Source organism: Orbicella franksi, chromosome 4 (genome assembly GCF_964199315.1).
Source record: "Orbicella franksi chromosome 4, jaOrbFran1.1, whole genome shotgun sequence".
Classification (NCBI taxonomy): Eukaryota; Metazoa; Cnidaria; class Anthozoa; order Scleractinia; family Merulinidae; genus Orbicella; species Orbicella franksi.
The window spans coordinates 14,000,470-14,017,300 of record NC_138148.1 but is presented as its reverse complement, the minus strand read 5'-3'; the positions used below and the strand labels follow the sequence as shown (position 1 = coordinate 14,017,300).

The 16,831-nt window shown below is 40.3% G+C and overlaps 1 protein-coding gene across 4 annotated transcripts in view; it reads left to right on the top strand.

Annotated features, from left to right (window-relative positions):
* Positions 1-16,812, top strand: part of LOC145483484 (pecanex-like protein 1) — a 34,469-nt gene extending 17,657 nt beyond the window's left edge. For all 4 annotated transcript variants that reach the window (XM_081461991.1, XM_081461990.1, XM_081461989.1 and 1 more), the window contains exons 17-34: positions 311-417; positions 1,256-1,349; positions 1,471-1,563; positions 2,154-2,304; positions 2,714-2,849; positions 3,790-3,967; positions 4,381-4,489; positions 5,407-5,536; positions 6,401-6,459; positions 6,709-6,924; positions 7,408-7,467; positions 7,890-8,083; positions 8,963-9,193; positions 10,171-10,274; positions 10,864-11,011; positions 11,532-11,683; positions 12,316-12,394; positions 13,266-16,812. In XM_081461991.1, coding sequence (XP_081318117.1) covers positions 311-417; positions 1,256-1,349; positions 1,471-1,563; positions 2,154-2,304; positions 2,714-2,849; positions 3,790-3,967; positions 4,381-4,489; positions 5,407-5,536; positions 6,401-6,459; positions 6,709-6,924; positions 7,408-7,467; positions 7,890-8,083; positions 8,963-9,193; positions 10,171-10,274; positions 10,864-11,011; positions 11,532-11,683; positions 12,316-12,394; positions 13,266-14,144 — 3,120 coding nt within the window. In that variant the 3' untranslated portion in view covers positions 14,145-16,812. The remainder of the gene's footprint in view (positions 1-310; positions 418-1,255; positions 1,350-1,470; positions 1,564-2,153; positions 2,305-2,713; positions 2,850-3,789; positions 3,968-4,380; positions 4,490-5,406; positions 5,537-6,400; positions 6,460-6,708; positions 6,925-7,407; positions 7,468-7,889; positions 8,084-8,962; positions 9,194-10,170; positions 10,275-10,863; positions 11,012-11,531; positions 11,684-12,315; positions 12,395-13,265) is intronic.
* The last annotated feature ends 19 nt before the right edge of the window (positions 16,813-16,831 follow it).

The following is a 16,831-nucleotide window of genomic DNA, read 5'->3' as shown; positions in this document are numbered from 1 at the left end:
CTTTAAGTGAAGAATAGAGCGTCTTCGCGGCGTTCATGTTGGTTATCTCCCAAGCAATAGAAAATTTATTCATACTAAAAGAAACTCATTTCTCAAAGTTCAGAAATTTCGTTTTTTTGGGAACTCTTATATGGCTGCCGGAAGACATGTGAGAATGCTCTGATGCTGAATGTAGTAAGAGCGGTGTTTGTATGCCTTTGACTGTAATATATCATTGTAAATTTAGTAAAGAATAAGTTTTATTAAGACGTGATATGATCTTACATCTATTCACTTGTATAATAAGTTTTATTGTTTTTCTTCTTTGTAGCATGGTGCACAAGGCGGACAACATGTGTTATTTTCTGTGTTCAGTGGCTTGCTTGTTGCCATTTCTTATCATCTGAGCCGCAGTGCTAGTGACCCAACAGTTTTAGGGTGAGAATAATATATAGGTAAATAATAAATAAATAAAATGATAAGGAATTTGCAGTGGCACAACCCACAGAGAGGCTCTTCATCCACTGCTTCCAAATCGAAATGGAATTTAGGAGTGTCTTGTGGATTAGGGAAATCAGGAGATTTCCGACGGAGGAAAACCCTCGGAGCAAGGCGAGAACCAACAACAAACGCAACCCACTTATGACGGCGGGTCCAGGATTTTGATGCTGAGATTTTTAGCTTAGTACAATCAAATGTCCTGTAAACACAGTCACTCGTGGGACTGGAAAGAATGTCCCCTTAGGAAAGCTGGTTGCTTATGAGAAGTTCCAAATGTAGTGTTTGAATAAACTAATATGTGGATAAATCGACGTTAGATTGTAAGTAAAGGTTATCGTGTGAATGCGACTGCAATTAAGCATTTGCACTACGAGTGATATCTGAAAATGCTCTCAAAATTGCACGAGCCTTTAGGCGAATTCAATTTTGTACAATTTATACATGGTACATATTTTAATTGTCTATACATTTTTATTATTATTCCTTATTTGTAAATGATTTTAATTTTTTTTTGTTGTGTCCCCAATTAGTTGTGAAAACTAAATACATTGACACATTAATAAAGCTTTTACTTACTTTACTTACTTGAAAGAATTTTCAAATATCACGAGTAGTATTAATCCTTAACTGCTCGAGCTTTCATACGATTACTCGTTATATCACTGACAAAACTACGAACGAACAAAATTAACGATAATCTGGCCTGCTCTCAGCCAATCACTATGAAGTAATTTTGTCAGTCATGTAATAACTATGCATATTTGTTGGTTTGTAGGTCAGTGTTCAAAAAAGCCTTTGGCAAGGAAGCTGTTGATGACAATGATGAAGAATTCGTGGACCCGCTACCTGAGAAACTCAGAGCGACTGTGGTTGGTTGACAATATCAAACTTTTGTTTGTAGTTAGTTTTAATCATCACTTTTGTCAAGATGATTTTGGCATTTTGGAAGAAATCCATGTCGTTGTACTATTTATCTTCTTACTTTGACAGGCCAAGCGTTTGCAGAATGATGTTGTGTGCTGTATATTTATCGTGGTGTTTGTTTTCGCTATTCACTTGAGCACAGTGTTTACAGCTCTTCAGGTAAGAAGTTAGTTTATACTGTCGAGAACTCTGGATATGCTATGCTATGTAACTATTCGAAAAAAAAACAGTTAAGGATCGGCTCGTCCACGGAAATCAAACGAGGAGATTTTGAAATTGGGGTTAGAAGTTCGTAATAAAAAGACGGGTTTCTCCGCGTCCATGTTGAGTATAAAGTTTAGTATGTGTGACCATCCACAGTTTTAGATGAAGACTTACTCTCAAAAATTTGTACATTTGTTTTTGTTAGGAGAAAAAGATGGAAAGAAGGAGGGAAACCAATAAAATACTCCCAGTATTCCTAATAAAACGTTCTGCAGACTCACACTCAAGTGAATTTTGATGTTAATATTGGATGGGTTTTGACGGAAAGCCGAAAATTGGTCAAAAATGAAATGTTTGTCAGATAAGGAAGGACGAGTTTTAACTGACAGCTGAGGTTTAATATCTCCAGAATCTGCTGATAGCTGAAAATGGGGTGAGACTTTGACTGATAGCTGAGATCCCAGCACTCCCATCCAGACCCTTTTTTCGGTTGCAGTACTGACCCACTTGTTAAGGAAATCTACACTTGTTTTATTTTTGTCTAGCCCTATGTCAGTTATGTCCTGTACGCTGTGGCTGGATTACTGGGTATCATAAATCATTATCTATGGCCTCAGCTTCACAAGCCACTCCCCTGGCTGTGTTTTGCCAGACCCTTCCTACGGAGTCGCGAGTTCAACCAGTATGAAGTGAAAGGTAAAGTGTTAAAAATGAATTGGGTAGGTCAAAAATCATTTCAGCCGGAAGACAGGAAATGTTGCCTAAAATTGTGAAATGTAAGACTATGAACTCAAAGTAAAATTTAGAAAGTGAAAATGCAACATGCAACATGAAAATGTGTACAAATTCCAAACAAAACTTGGAAACTTGTGTTGTTATGGCTATTACGATGGGCAAAGAACTCACAGGTATGTCACGTACAAAAGTTTCGTGTCATGTACGCGTGTAGAGAAAAGACGCGAATCATAGACGTGTACAGTAGAGACAGTGCGAAGTGAACTAATCATTGCGAACACATTTGCGTTCATCATTTGTCAGTTCACGAATGTAGAGCTGTTTTCCAATGTATTGACTAACGAACTGATTTTTTTTTTTTTCACTCCAGCTGCAGCTAAGATTATGGCGTATGAATGGCTTCACGTGTGGTTGAACTTCATAGAAAGGAATATCATTTATCCAGCAGTGTTCTTGAGTGCCTTAACATCAAATGCTAGCACACTTGTCTTGAAGTTTGGCCCATAGTAAGTACATGACACTGTACAAACACCCTTACTATAAGATTGAACCAAGTGGCCCATCAGATCGGAGCTTGTCCCGTGCAGCGCCGGTACCCATTTGTACACCTGGGTGGAGAAAGGCACTGTGAGAGTTAAGTGTCTTGCCCAAGAACACAACACATGGTTAGTGCGCTTGATCTAGAGACGAGCGCACTAACCATGAGTCCACCGCACCTTCACACCCGCATGATAGTCAGAAAAAATAACTGGAATCGTATTCGAGTATTTATCAAGAAAGTTATATTTTTCATGTTTTTCCTTTCGGTGCAATTTTCGTCGTATGCGACGTCTGTTCGCGTCAGGAAAAAATTGCAAATGACTTTTACCATATAACAGGCTCTAAAGCTACGATTGTCCCAGATTTCGTATTTTAAATTGCTACGTCATTTTTGGCGTCATACACCACAGTTGCCAGCAAGTGGTAGGTTTGATTCACACAAAGAAGGCTAAGATTTGACCAAGACTAGACTAGAGACAGGTTCAGACACTCCATTTATTTCGTTTTGGAGAGTGGATAAAGCCTGTAAATTTTTAGTTTTGATATTTTCGTTTTAGACCGTTATTTTTACACACGATGTTTCTGTTTTGTTCAGTTTGGTTTGACTTAATTTGGCTTCATTGGTGTAGCTTTGTTTAGTTTAGTTTAAAGTTAAGTTCAGTACAGTTTGTAGTTCATGTCAGTTTAGTTTAGTCTAGTTTAGTCTAGTCTAGTCTAGTCTAGTCTAGTTTTAGTTAAGTTTAGTTTCGTTTCGTTCAAAGTTAAGTTTACTTCAGTCGAGGGAAGATCAATAGTGTTGTTTGCAGTTTATTTTAGTGTACCTTAATTCATAAACTTAAGCTTTGTTTTCTAATTCATCCTCAAGAGTTCGATTTACCAAACGATAATTCTCTCGTTGTTTCACAGTGGAGGTCCAGCGGTTATCTGTATTGCGGGTTTGAAGCTGTTACGCTCCTCGTTCTCAGACTCCTCTCGGCAACACCTAGTGCTGCTATGGACGGTTCTGTTCTTTCACTTTGACTACAGCCATAGCTCGGAGACGTTTGTTGTGGACTATTTTATCATGTCAATACTAATGAACAAGGTGAGTGAGAATGACAGGACTTGGTGGGAAACTCTTACGTGTAATTCACACCTTGTATGCGCGAGTACTTTCCTAAACAATGGCCAAAATGATCAAGGCAACCTACGCGAAATAATAGATAAAGAACTCAAACGATGCCCCTAGCCCTAAGAATAAAAGAAGCGCAGATTAACAAGAACGAATCAAAAAGAGGTTATTAAAGTGGTGCAGATCAACCGAAATGAATAGTCGAGCACTTAAGGGAGGACTCGGCACTAGTAGTTTAACGACGTCTTTCTCAAACTTTCAGGAATTCGAAATTGGCTATTATAAACATTCATGCCTGCAACGAAGATTTTGAAATAGGCAATTGTTAAATTTTTTTCTTACTCCTGAGCAATTATTGATCCCTATTTTTTTCATTTCTCTTACAGTTGTATGAACTCATCCTGAAGGTCCGCTTCGTGGTGACGTATATAGCACCTTGGCAAATCACGTGGGGTTCTGCTTTCCATGCCTTCGCTCAGCCCTTTAGTGCTCCTCGTATCCTTTAATTTAATATCTCCTTCCGTATGTCCTGTTTGTCGATGAAGCGTTGTAACATCTGTCGCTCACCGTTCATTATAACATATGATTTATTATTATTATTATTATTATTATTATTATTATTATTATTATTATTATTATTATTATTATTATTATTATTATTATTATTATTTATAATTCATGTTACTAACAATAAAGCATTGTTTCACGCCAAGCGTGCTGCTATCGAGTGCTGGATGCATTAAGGATTTTAGAAAGCACGAGAGAAGTTGTAGTAACTCTTGTATGGTCAAACTCCGGCGTCCTTTCATAACTAAATTGGCGCACGCTAAGCATGAAACAATTCTTTATTATTAGTTCGGTGAACTATAAATTAGTCCATTAGTAGAAGCTTTAGAGCGGTTTGCAATAGCCCATTTTCGAGTTGCCCTAAGCCTCTATCAAAGCAAGGCCTGTTGCACAACCATTGATGAAAATGAGTTTAATTTGCTAGTGAATGAATTCTCGTTTTTATATGAAAGGATGGGCATTAAGACTCGCTTTGAGAAAGAGACTAAAGGTAATTCAGAAATGGGCTACTGAGTATCGTAAAACCAAAACCAAACCAATTACTTACCAATTATACTACTCAACCAATCTCAAACCGTTGTAAACCCAAAACCAAAACCAAAGTAATTGCCTGATTACTTTAGACACTGAATTGAAAACCGCTCTGAGTTCCTAGTAATTAGTGTATCTCTTAAAAATTTTGTCATCAGTTTGGTAGCATTTTAGTATTTTTGATATTATCAGCTCTGCTGCTTTGTGATACTCTTGTTCATTCATTAGCTTTAAACTTCCTTGTTCCCTCTTCTTTTACTACCACTTCTGTAGTTTGCAGTCGTTATGACACTTCCTTAACTAGTCATCTCCAGACTCCGCCATGTTGTTTTTCCAAGCAGTGGTGTCTTCTGTGCTATCAGCGCCATTAAACCCTTTCCTGGGAAGTGCCATATTCATTACGTCATACGTACGACCGGTTAAATTCTGGGAGAAGGACTACAAGTAAGCATCCTGAAAAATACCCCTCCCGAATTTGGAAATATACCTTCCCATTCCCCGAATAGAATATCACATGAAATCTTACATGCTGTTAGTGTTAAGTAAACAATGTGTAAGGGTTAGCTTACAGTCACAGAAGTCACAGTCATAGAAGGCGATAATGGTACAAGACGTTAACGCTGTGGCTACAAGGACAATGAAAATAGGAAGCTTAGTGCTTTAAGAGCCATGGACAGCTGTTTCGACTTGGTTAGGCCTTGTCAGCATCGCTGACCTTACAGAGTTTATCCTTTTGACTCATGTAAAGTGGGCGCTTTCACACCTTTCCTAAAGAAAAAAGATTTGAAAAAAAAAACATTAACATCTTTAACATCAGAATATAACATCGGGTGGTGCAATGAAGCCATTGGCCTCAGTGTCTCCTACACCACCTCATACATAATTAGTAGCAGACGTGGAGAAACCAAAGGCCCCCCTCCACCCTTCCCCCACGGGTCTTGCCATAAATTTATGGGCTGGGTGAGTGAGGTTAGGTCGTGAATTGACAGAGAATGTCTATCATGGCATCTCTACAAACTAACTTCCGATCCCAACCCCGCACGGTAATGTTTACTTGAAGTTGAACATATGGGAAATGCGCGATACAAATGCATTATCAACACGTTTTAAAGAATATTGTTTGTATTTCTAAAAGGTTTACGCGAGAAGGTTTCGATGAGGCCAAGTTACAACTGATCAGTGCCAAGCCAGCAATACAATAGATACATGTATTTGCAATATACAACAATGATACTAAAATGACAGAAGCAATGTTAGTAAAAGCTCAATCTAAAACTAAGTTGAGATTTGTTCCACCTTTCTTTCTAGCACGAGTCGTGTGGATCACTCAAACACTCGTCTATCCTCCCAGCTCGACAGAAATCCTGGTACGTCTGTGGTTCTTTCACAGGTTCTTTTAAAAGTCTCTATTGTCTATAACTCAGTTATGACGTAAGTGCCTTGACTTGCCTAAGGAATTCAGTTCAGGTTCTTCGTTCTTTACACATCTCTATTGTAACTCGTTTGTCATAGGCTATCAGTATCATTTTGGTGCTTTCCAACTCTGTATTATTGACATAAATTTGAACATGTTTCCGTAAGGTTTATGAAAATACATCTTTCTTCATTTGAACCAGGTTCTGATGACAACAATCTCAACTCGATATTTTACGAACACCTGACAAGGTCCCTTCAGCACAGCCTGTGTGGTGACCTCATGATGGGCCGTTGGGGGCCCTTTTCGACAGGGGACTGTTTCGTGTTGGCTTCAGACTATTTGAACGCTTTGGTTCATATCATAGAAGTTGGTAATGGCCTGGTCACTTTTCAGGTCCGAGGACTGGAGTTTAGGGGTAAGAGAGCTGAAGAACTATCTAGATTTAGAGCTGTTTTAATTTTTGAAGTACAATTCAACGTATCGTGAACTTTTGTTAGAGCCTAATAAAGCCTTTACAAATTCAAGCGGAGTCTTGGAAAGACAACCGTAAAAGCCCAAGTAATTCAGTTGTTGAATATGGTATCCGTGAGAAATGGCCTTAGACGTAACATAGCTACTTAGCAATTACACTTTACCTATCCATGCAACAAACGCATGCTTACAATGCCGAACACAGTGTAGTTTTGCTGTCAATTATTCGCTACTTTCAACAGGATTCTTTTAATAAATGATTAATTGAAGACCAGCAATGTCTCTCTTAGCTTTTGCATCAAGTTTTAAGTCTTTGCTTCCTGCATACCTTACCCCCCCCCCCCCCCTTCCCCTCGTCTTAGAGCTTATTGACTTAATTTTGAAGGTTAATAGCATTATGTCATTTGTAACTTTAATCTCTCACTAGGCACGTACTGTCAACAGCGTGAAGTTGAAGCCATCACTGAGGGAGTCGAAGATGACGATGGTAAGTTTTTCTTCGTTTTTATCCGGTGATGGGTGGAGGTAATCGTATGAATTTCGAGTGCAATTAAGGATGCGATGCGTTTAAAAAGATGCAGGCTCACTGTATGCTTTGTATTTATTGGTCACTACTTGGAAAGCCTCTCAAAGGCTGCTATAGAATTTACAGATGTGTAGAATCTCCAATGGGGAGTATATTATTTGATCTGCAAACGAGCCTTTTAGACATGTTCCGAATTCTTTTCCCATGTGCCCAGTACCTTGTGCTATGCTTGTCCCATTTGCAAAATGGCTTATTTCCCTTCAAAAAGGTCTTTGATATAGGATTTCACCACTAATACTACAACTATAATTCAAATTTCTAAGGTATGTTCCCCACTCCTAATGTCGCTTGTCTCTTGTAATCCTTGTTCCTGTTATATCTAGGTTGTTTTTGCTGTGAGCCAGGCCATCTTCCCAATATGTTATCATTGAACGCTGCGTGCGGTCAGCGGTGGTTAGCATGGGAAGTAAGCGCGACCAAGTACATCATCGAAGGTTACAGCATCAGCGATAACTCGGCGGCTTCCATGTTACAAGTGTTTGACCTCCGCAAGATTTTAGTTACTTACTATGTGAAGGTGAGATGCAGAATCGAACTCTCGGGCGGGGCAAGTGAATTTTACAGAACGCGTCAGCGTTTCATTCATAAAAACAGACTGCATTTTTTTTTTCATAATATAGAATGTTGTTTCACTTGTGTCGATGTTCGAAATTTGTCAGGATGATGAACTTTTTGTTCTTTTTTGTGTTATTTCCTTCTGTTGACATTTTAACTCCAAAGAAGTTACTGTTATTAAGAGATTTCCTTCAAACGGACCTACTATACGTCAAACTACGTGAAATGTCGTCACGCTCTCTGTCCATCTAGTCTTGTTTTACCCTGTTGCTTTCGTGGCACTTTATACACCGCAATGCAGCTCAGCACTAAAATGGAGTGATATGGCGCAATCTATCATTTGGTTACCCATTTTAGGTACATTGCCCAATTTTTTTAGATACGTGTAGTTGTGAGAGCAGTTTGAATGAATGAATTACTTAAATTAGTGTGTCCTACCCAGACCAGTCTGTATCCAGCAGATTGTGTTACATACTTTAAGTTTGTAACAGAACTCCTTAAGCATCAGTTTCTATGCTAATCTCTTGAAGACCATGTAGGTAACATTTCACCTCACATTTAGCAATAACCCCGTCGGGGTTAAGGGCAGTTTGCCACATTGCCTCAAAACGGTGTGACGATCAAGTTGAATTTCGTGCCCTAGCCCCGTCAATAGAATCGCCTTTTTTATCAACACCTTGTGTCTTTTAAGACCAGTGTGTAATTGAAAGAATCACAGGGTACAAGCAGTCCATCAGTCAGATCCAATACAGCAAGTAAGAAGCCTGAGCGAACCTAATTGCGGTGTAAGTTAAGTTAGCGTGACGTAGATTTATTAATTTTTCTTTCTTTCCCATTGCAGTCTGTTATTTTTTACGCGGTGCAGTCACCCAAGCTGGATCAGTGGTTACGCAGTGACGTGTTACGAGAGCAGCTGACGTCAGTACACGATCCGCAGTACGTGGATATCGATCGCACGTTTTATCACAATATTGACGAGGATTATGATCTCCGGCATGGTGGCATCTCCAAAACTAGTTATCTAAACTGTTACCTAGCTTGGATTCAGTACTGCGCTTTACGCAAGGACCCGGTAAGACTGAAATGCTTGCAGTTCAATTGGAACTACAATGCAATGGAAGTTACCTCAAAGAATCAAGCTGTCTTTATTGATATGTCCTTACATTAGCAAGCTATTTTAGGTCCAAGCGTAGGAATATGAAAGTTGCCTCGTTCATCTTGTTTTTTGCCTGAGTGTTAAAGGTGCTACGTCACGGTTTGCGCATCGTGAAACGTTTAGTCTACATTTTTTCAAGTTCCTCGTTTGTAATCCGTGTTAATCTTCTCCATCCTTAACCATCCTTGCTTCTTTATGGTTTATTATTATCTCTTTGGTGTTTTGCTATCTCAGTAAATTATTATTTCAAGGCAAAGGTAATTTTGCGTGTGACCAAAATAAGTCAAAATACCATGACTGAGCTCCTATAACTATTAAGCTTTGATTAAGGGAAGCTGTAACATGTAGACTGATGGAAGAGAGGATCACTGCGGCAATAGCCTTGAGTTCAAACATAGTTGATGGAGGGGGTGGATATGAAGCCTGAAAAAATGCCTTGTGTGTTTTTGTTCGCTTTTTTGTGCCTTGACCATGCAAAAAACACACTACTGTTAACTTCTGTCTCGACAACTTGCTAATGCTAAGTGTACGAACGCAAAGCAAAGGAATGTGCACGGTGACAGACCTTCTAACAAAGATCTTGACATGCCGGTCTACTGTGTTAACGATGTGAGAGAAAGTGAAAAAGGTTTCTGGAGAATCGAAAAATTAGAGCTATTCCTCCTTTATAGATCCTCATTACAGTTAACTGTAGTTCGTATAGTGTAATCGTCTGGGTGAGGGTAATCCTGAAGAGAACTGTTGTTGATGACTTGCTGGTGTTAGTCACCGACAACAACAGTTCTTTTCAGAACTACCCTCGCCAAGACGATCACACTACTACTTATACTCCTGGGTTCAAACCGTTTACAGTTAACTGTGGAACTTCCTCACAAGTGTTTCCATTGTTTCAGCCAATCGAGTGTGAAAGAGACTCCTTTCTGGTCACTCTGTGTTTTGCGTTGTGTCTTCTGGCGAGACGAGCACTGGGAACAGCGTCACATCCACAGTCTGCCAGGTGATTAAACCTTATTTAATTCACAAATGATCAGTATGTTATTTCTCATAACCATATCAATACGTTGCCATTCATGCAAGTAACAATGACAAAACGACTGGGCTGGGTTGTTCAAAAGGTGGATAGCACTATCCACCGGGTAAATCACTATCCAGCGGATAGCGTGGTTTGTTTTGTTAACACTTATCCACTGGATAGCGATTTATCCGGTGGATAGCGCTGTTCAGCCTTCGTACAACTAGGGCCAGATCAACCACTTATATGATCTCGATGTACTATCAAGTTCTCCCACCTAAACTGTATAGAAGGTTATGAAAATAACTAAGGAGAAATTATGTTTGATTTATTACATGGGAAACTAGTGTAAGATGACAAGGCGAATTCGTATTGGTTCCTGTGCGTTCCAAACTGTACAATACTGACCTTTAAGATGGAGTGCTCGCGAATTAGTTTCGGCGGCGAATTGTTTTTTCAAAAGCAGAATAAAACAATTTGTTGTTTGTTGTATCTTCCTAATACGGACCTCACGCTCATTCGATAATGTCGTGCAATAGCATGTAGATAATAACCTCTTTTCACCTCTCTCCAGCCTGGAATCGTTTTTGTACGGTTTGCACGCTCTGTTCAAAGGAGATTTCCGAATCACCGACCCCAAGGATGAGTGGGTGTTTGCTGACATGGATCTCCTACGAAAAGTCGTCGCACCTGGAGTGCGCATGTCACTAAAACTACATCAGGTATGAAATGTTGCGGGCGCAACTAAACTGCTTCTACAAAATACCCGGATGTGGCATGTGCATCGAGTGGCTAAACACAAACTTGTATTGAGAGGGAAATGTAAACGTAGAAAATGGTCCTGTATCTAAGGCACTGAAAGGCTTTCCAGGGCAGTTTTTTCTCACCAGCTAAGAAGACAGTGAAGGCATTGGAATTATGAAGATGTTTTTTATTATCCAATGAGGGCTTTTCAAGGAAACGAAAAGGATTTGGCATATTTTAAAAACACCAATCCTTTTATGTATATGAATGACCTTCACTGGATAATCAACAAAAAAGCACAAAAAAATGTTTTAACATTTTAATTTAATTTTAATTTAATTTTTATTTTGTTTAAATTTTATCTTTTAGTATTTTAACACTTAAAAGTATTTATGTTTCGAGTGTCTTCATATTAACTTGGCTTTTCTTGTCTTGTTTCGTCTCATTCTTATTTATCTTATATTTGTGTTTTCAATTGCATTTTCTTTTATTTTCAAGGATCACTTCACCTTCCCTGATGAATACGAGGAACTTTCAGTCCTTTACGATGCCATCTCATCTCACGAACAAAGCATGGTGATCTCGCATGAAGGAGATCCAAAATGGCGGCAGGCTGTGCTTGCTAATACTCCATCCTTGTTGGCCCTCAGGTCAGGTGTAAGACCATGCGTAAAATAGCGGTTTAATAAGACTCTCTTAGCTGTCCCTTTCCAGAAGAAGGGATAGATTTCAGTGGTTCTCTATCCCAGCAAAGCATGTATATGGCAAATTTGTCAAACTTCCCCACTCAGGGAAGTGAAGCGGGGACAAGCCTCTTTGAGTGTACACCTAGGGCACCTGTTGTAGGGACAGTACGTAAGCTTTTGCACACGAAGCGGATATGGCCGGCTCGTGTCTACGTTGTAGCGGGAACAATTTACAAGAGCAGTGCACACGAAGCGGCATTGAGAATTGAGGTCATTTTGTCCCTGCATCATAATCCACGAATTCAAACCAGCTGATTTCATGCAATATCTTGCGGGGAGAAAATGCTGTCCCTGCAACAGACCTTTTTTTCTCAAAAACGGGCGTGTCACGTGGAGAAAACTGTCGCTGCAACTTGTCCGCGCTTGTTGTCCCCGCTTGTGTCCCAACCTTAATGTACAACTGTTACGCCTGAGGAATCGAGTGCGATCTCGTCCAGAGTGCGATTTGTTTTGTTCCAGTCGTCTACTTTCAAAACAACACAGCATGAGTGATGAACAGACCCTTATTCTGTGTTGTTTATGTTTTTGTATTTCAGACATGTGTTTGATGATGGCACAGACGAGTACAAGGTCATCATGCTCAACAAAAGATATCTGAGTTTCAGGGTTATAAAAGTGAGTAGTGAAACAAAGTTTAACTTCCCTAAAGCCCTGACCAAATGGACTCGCATGTAGTCGCATGCAGCTGCAAGAAGCGGCTAGTTGAACTTGTGTACAGACTTCCGTTGTTTCCTCCCAAGTACACGCAAGTAGCCCAAAAACCCATTTTAAGGCTACGGGCTCAGTCCCGCGCGGCCAAAATGTAACCATTACGCAAACATATCCTGTATTTCATTGGCTAATAGGTTGCTATAACAACGAATGGACGTCACTCAACTTGCGTTGACTTGCGTGCAAATTTAATCTCGATCAAAGTGGGCCAAAGTCGTCGTAAGTCAACGAAGGTGCACGCAAGGCCTGGCCAAACGGAGTCACTGGTAGACCCAAGTTTTCAACTTGCGTCTACTCCCGAGTCCGTTTGGCCAGGGCTTCAGTGGGCAACCTTGAGGCCTGAAAAAAGAATCCGTTTCAGTGGTGTCCGCTTATAGGAGATCACCGACTGCGCATCTGGAAAAAAAGATTGTCATCTTTTTTTCGTTTTTTGTCCGTAATTCGTGTTGATCGCTCTCAAACAAAGTCACTCTTGTGTATTGTCGATTTGTCCTTTACTTTCCTTTGTCAAAAGGTAGAGAAATCCAAAATGCATTGGTGTATGTGGAAAGTATCATCTGAGCCCAAGGGCTGTTTTAGACTCAAAGCTTGCAAGTTACTCTCCTTTGATTTTTTGCTCCTACTACTTATTGCTTGTTAATAGATTTTTCCTTTCATTATTTCACCTGGTAAGAACTATTTCTCTGCGTGTTAGCTTTTACCGTCAAATTCCAACATTTTGCAGTCCCTGCTTTTGACACGACTTGAATATCGATTTCTCTCCCTTGGTTTCCAGGTCAATCGCGAGTGTGTTCGAGGTTTGTGGGCGGGGCAGCTTCAAGAACTGATCTTTCTCAGGAACCGGAATCCGGAGCGTGGCTCGATTCAGAATGCTAAGCAGGCACTACGAAACATTATTAACTCCTCATGCGACCAGCCGATTGGATATCCTATATATGTGTCACCACTCACAACATCGTATGCAGACTCCAATACTCAACTCGCTCGAGTTGTTGGCGGTCCCTTAAGTTTCAACGGTATAGCTGGTTGTCTCGGCCGTTTATGGCACCGCATACGCATGCGCTGTGGGGCCAGTTGCCAAAGTGGAGGGGATCTTCCGGATGGCACAGTGCCGGACGTTTCTATAGGGCCAACGTTTGCAGAGCGTTGCACGAGTTTCCGCGAGGGTCCCATATATATAAGCACCCGTAGGTCCACTCCAAGTTCCTCGTTCAACAGGGGCCAACCTGGCTTACGTACAAGTCAAAGATCTACTGCAAGCTCGGGCTCTAAGAGACCCAGCACGTTATCTGTGAACATAGCTCAGCACCAGACGCCTCAGCTCCAGAGCCCTGGGGCCGCAGCTGCAGAGGGCCTAACCCAACGAGTACGGATTATTGACCGCGGGCAAGTATATGATAGTATTAACTTGGGACGAAGAATTGATGTTCAATGGCCTTCAGAGCTCATGCGAGAGCGAGGCGGGAGATCGTATTGGAAGGACTGGAACCCAGTTGAGGGTGTAGAAGGAACTGTGGTACATCGCTGGACACCATGTCACAGGGATCCCGCCAGGAGGAGCCATGTAGATCGACCGATTGTTTTGGTTAAAATTGATGACAAGTTTGTGCCCATAGCTGAGGCAGGAGTGATGGATGCTGGAATTGAAGTCTAAATCTCAAATGTCTTGATCTGAAAACAAGTTTAGTCAGGCTCTGTGCCTGATGTCAACACCTGACTTCTCCTTAATTTTAAAATACCAATACAAGGTAAGCATCCAAGAGTTGAGAACATAGCAACTGATACCCAAGGCAAAACTGGTCTGATATATATAGTCAGGCCCTTGTCAGCCATCTTGGTTAGTCTGCCCGACATCAGCAGCTGATTTCTTCTTAAAATACCAACACAAGACAAGCATGTAGGGTTTGAGAACATAGCAACTGATAACCAAGACAAAACTGATCTGATATTCTCCCACCCAATGTTATACGAAATGTATGAAGACGGGTAGTGAGAATTTGTCTTTTTACTCCAGGGTTCAGTGATGGCAGTTTCAGTAGTAACACTTTAATACTTCAGGAACTTACTCTTTTTTATTCCAGCATATAAGAATAGCTAATTACTCTCTCTTGCTGCGCTTGCATCGTTTTGCTACAACAGTTTTGCCATCAGTTGTGTTTGAAACACAACAGTGCTGGAATCTTTGACTGTACAGGTTGAAATTTGTTGACGGTTTTCACAATTTAATAATTCATCTGCAAACAATGACATGTAAATGACAATGTAAACCTCAACAAACCTAATTGTTGATGAAACGTGTGACGTTAGTTGTAGATAAACTTAAACTGTAAATATCAAAAACATCATTTGTACGTAGCAGAATAAATGTTAATTATATTAAGCGATGACGAGGTCATCGTGTTTACAAAAAGCGACTTAACGAATGTATATTTTCACCAGCTTTGCAATCAAGACCAGCTCTCGAATATTGAACAAGAGGCATTTTCCGTAAATGTTTTGGCCTTTCACACGATTCTAATTTCAGTTAAAATTTTGATTGTAGTTAAAGCTACAAACCACTATGGGTCGTAAAGCCAGCAGGGTAAAACACGAAAGAGGAAAAGAATCGCACAAAAACTGGAGCAAAGATGAGTTACCTGAGGGGTACTCTCCTATTTGGCCTATACGGTGTGGTGCCGCCCGACAGGGGATGCGTTTTGGCCTCGCTGCTCTGAACAGGGTATATTATTTGATGCAAGTCTGTCCTTAACAGGGTAGAGTTGCACGACTGCCATCGTGAAATGTAGTTCAAACAGCATTCAGCAAGCCGAGATGGGAGACCTTTGCCGGTCTTCAGATGGTCATCAGTCGACATCAGATAACATTTAGGACTGACAAGATAGCTCTTGTAGGGTTGTCAGGATACAGGGTCCTAGAATAGAGGGTGTCGTCTTACTCAGGGTAGAAATTTTATAGTTTTCCTCTGTCCTAAATAGGGTCAAGATTTGAAACCCTTGGCGGCACGCCTACATCCAGACGTGGGTCGAGTATTCCTCTCCCGGGAGTGCTTCAAAAAAGAACGGAAAAAACAGCCCAAGGCTGAATGAATGCGGAAAAAGGCCTATTATCAAATCCAACCGTTTCTAGTCCCCATTCCCTGTGCATTTTTTTCAAGTTTTGTTTTCAGTCGAGGCGAACACTGAACAGAATTGTCCCACTTTTGTCGTCAGCACTCATGACTTCAGCCTGATGGTAATGGAGCTTTACACGCCCGATTCAACTGGTAGACCATAATTGCCTTCTTCCCGTTTAGTTTTTCCAGGGAAAGTTTGAACCTTTGCTTTAGGGATCTAGCGGAATTTTGACCGTGTTGAATTTAGATCCACAATTTAATTACTTGAAGGAAAAGTCGCTGGAAAGCAAACCTGAGACTAAATGATCAAACAAGGAACATGTCTGATCGATTAGCTGCCCCTACTTCGGGCTTCTCTGACTAACGTTTGGCGAGGAAAACAATGCCTGATCGTCTACCCCGAGAACCTGTAGAATGTGATCTTGTGCACAAATTCATGGAGATAAATTTACATTTCAGAGATGACCGAAAAGGGGGTGGAATATGGAAATGTTCCTCTTCCGAGAAATCAGTAACTCGAGAAACAATCGGGTCTCTTGGTGAAACGTTGCAAGCTTTTTATTAATGTCTCTTGTGTTATGCTTAATTTACAGATTTGGTTGCAATCACATCAGGGTGCAACCATTACTACATCTGACTGAAACTGACTGTCCGTATACAGTCTCACAACTGTGGACATAAAGGTCAAAACAGTAGCAGCAACAAATTTAAGAACAATGACAATTTTTTAGCCTCTTTGTTTTTTAAAAGCCGATACCAATAAACACTTAAATCATGAAAAAGGTTTTTGTTTTCAAATTGACGTTTCAAAATAGTGTGAACAACTTTCTGAACAACATCATACGTTTGTAGTATGTACAAAAAACTTGTATTCATAAAAAAGAGATATCAGTGATTGGTCAATTTACCTAAGCAAATGCAAAGTGATGATAATGACATAATTAGACGAAGCGTGTTCTGTTGACATTTTATTCACCAGACTGGGGAAATTGCGCGTACTACAATGAAAGGGGCACTATGAGAGTATGACGTCGAACAGTCAAAACCTCAAATACATTTTTAGTGATGGAAACCTAAATACAATAGTCTGCTTTTAGTCCTTGCTTTTGTTGAAAATTACTACATGGTGCACTAAACCTATGAAAGGGGGCGTCCAAATCACCGGGTTAGCACTCAGTTTTAGAGTGACTTCTAAAACTTGGGCTATTTCGTGAGCCAATCAGGTTTCA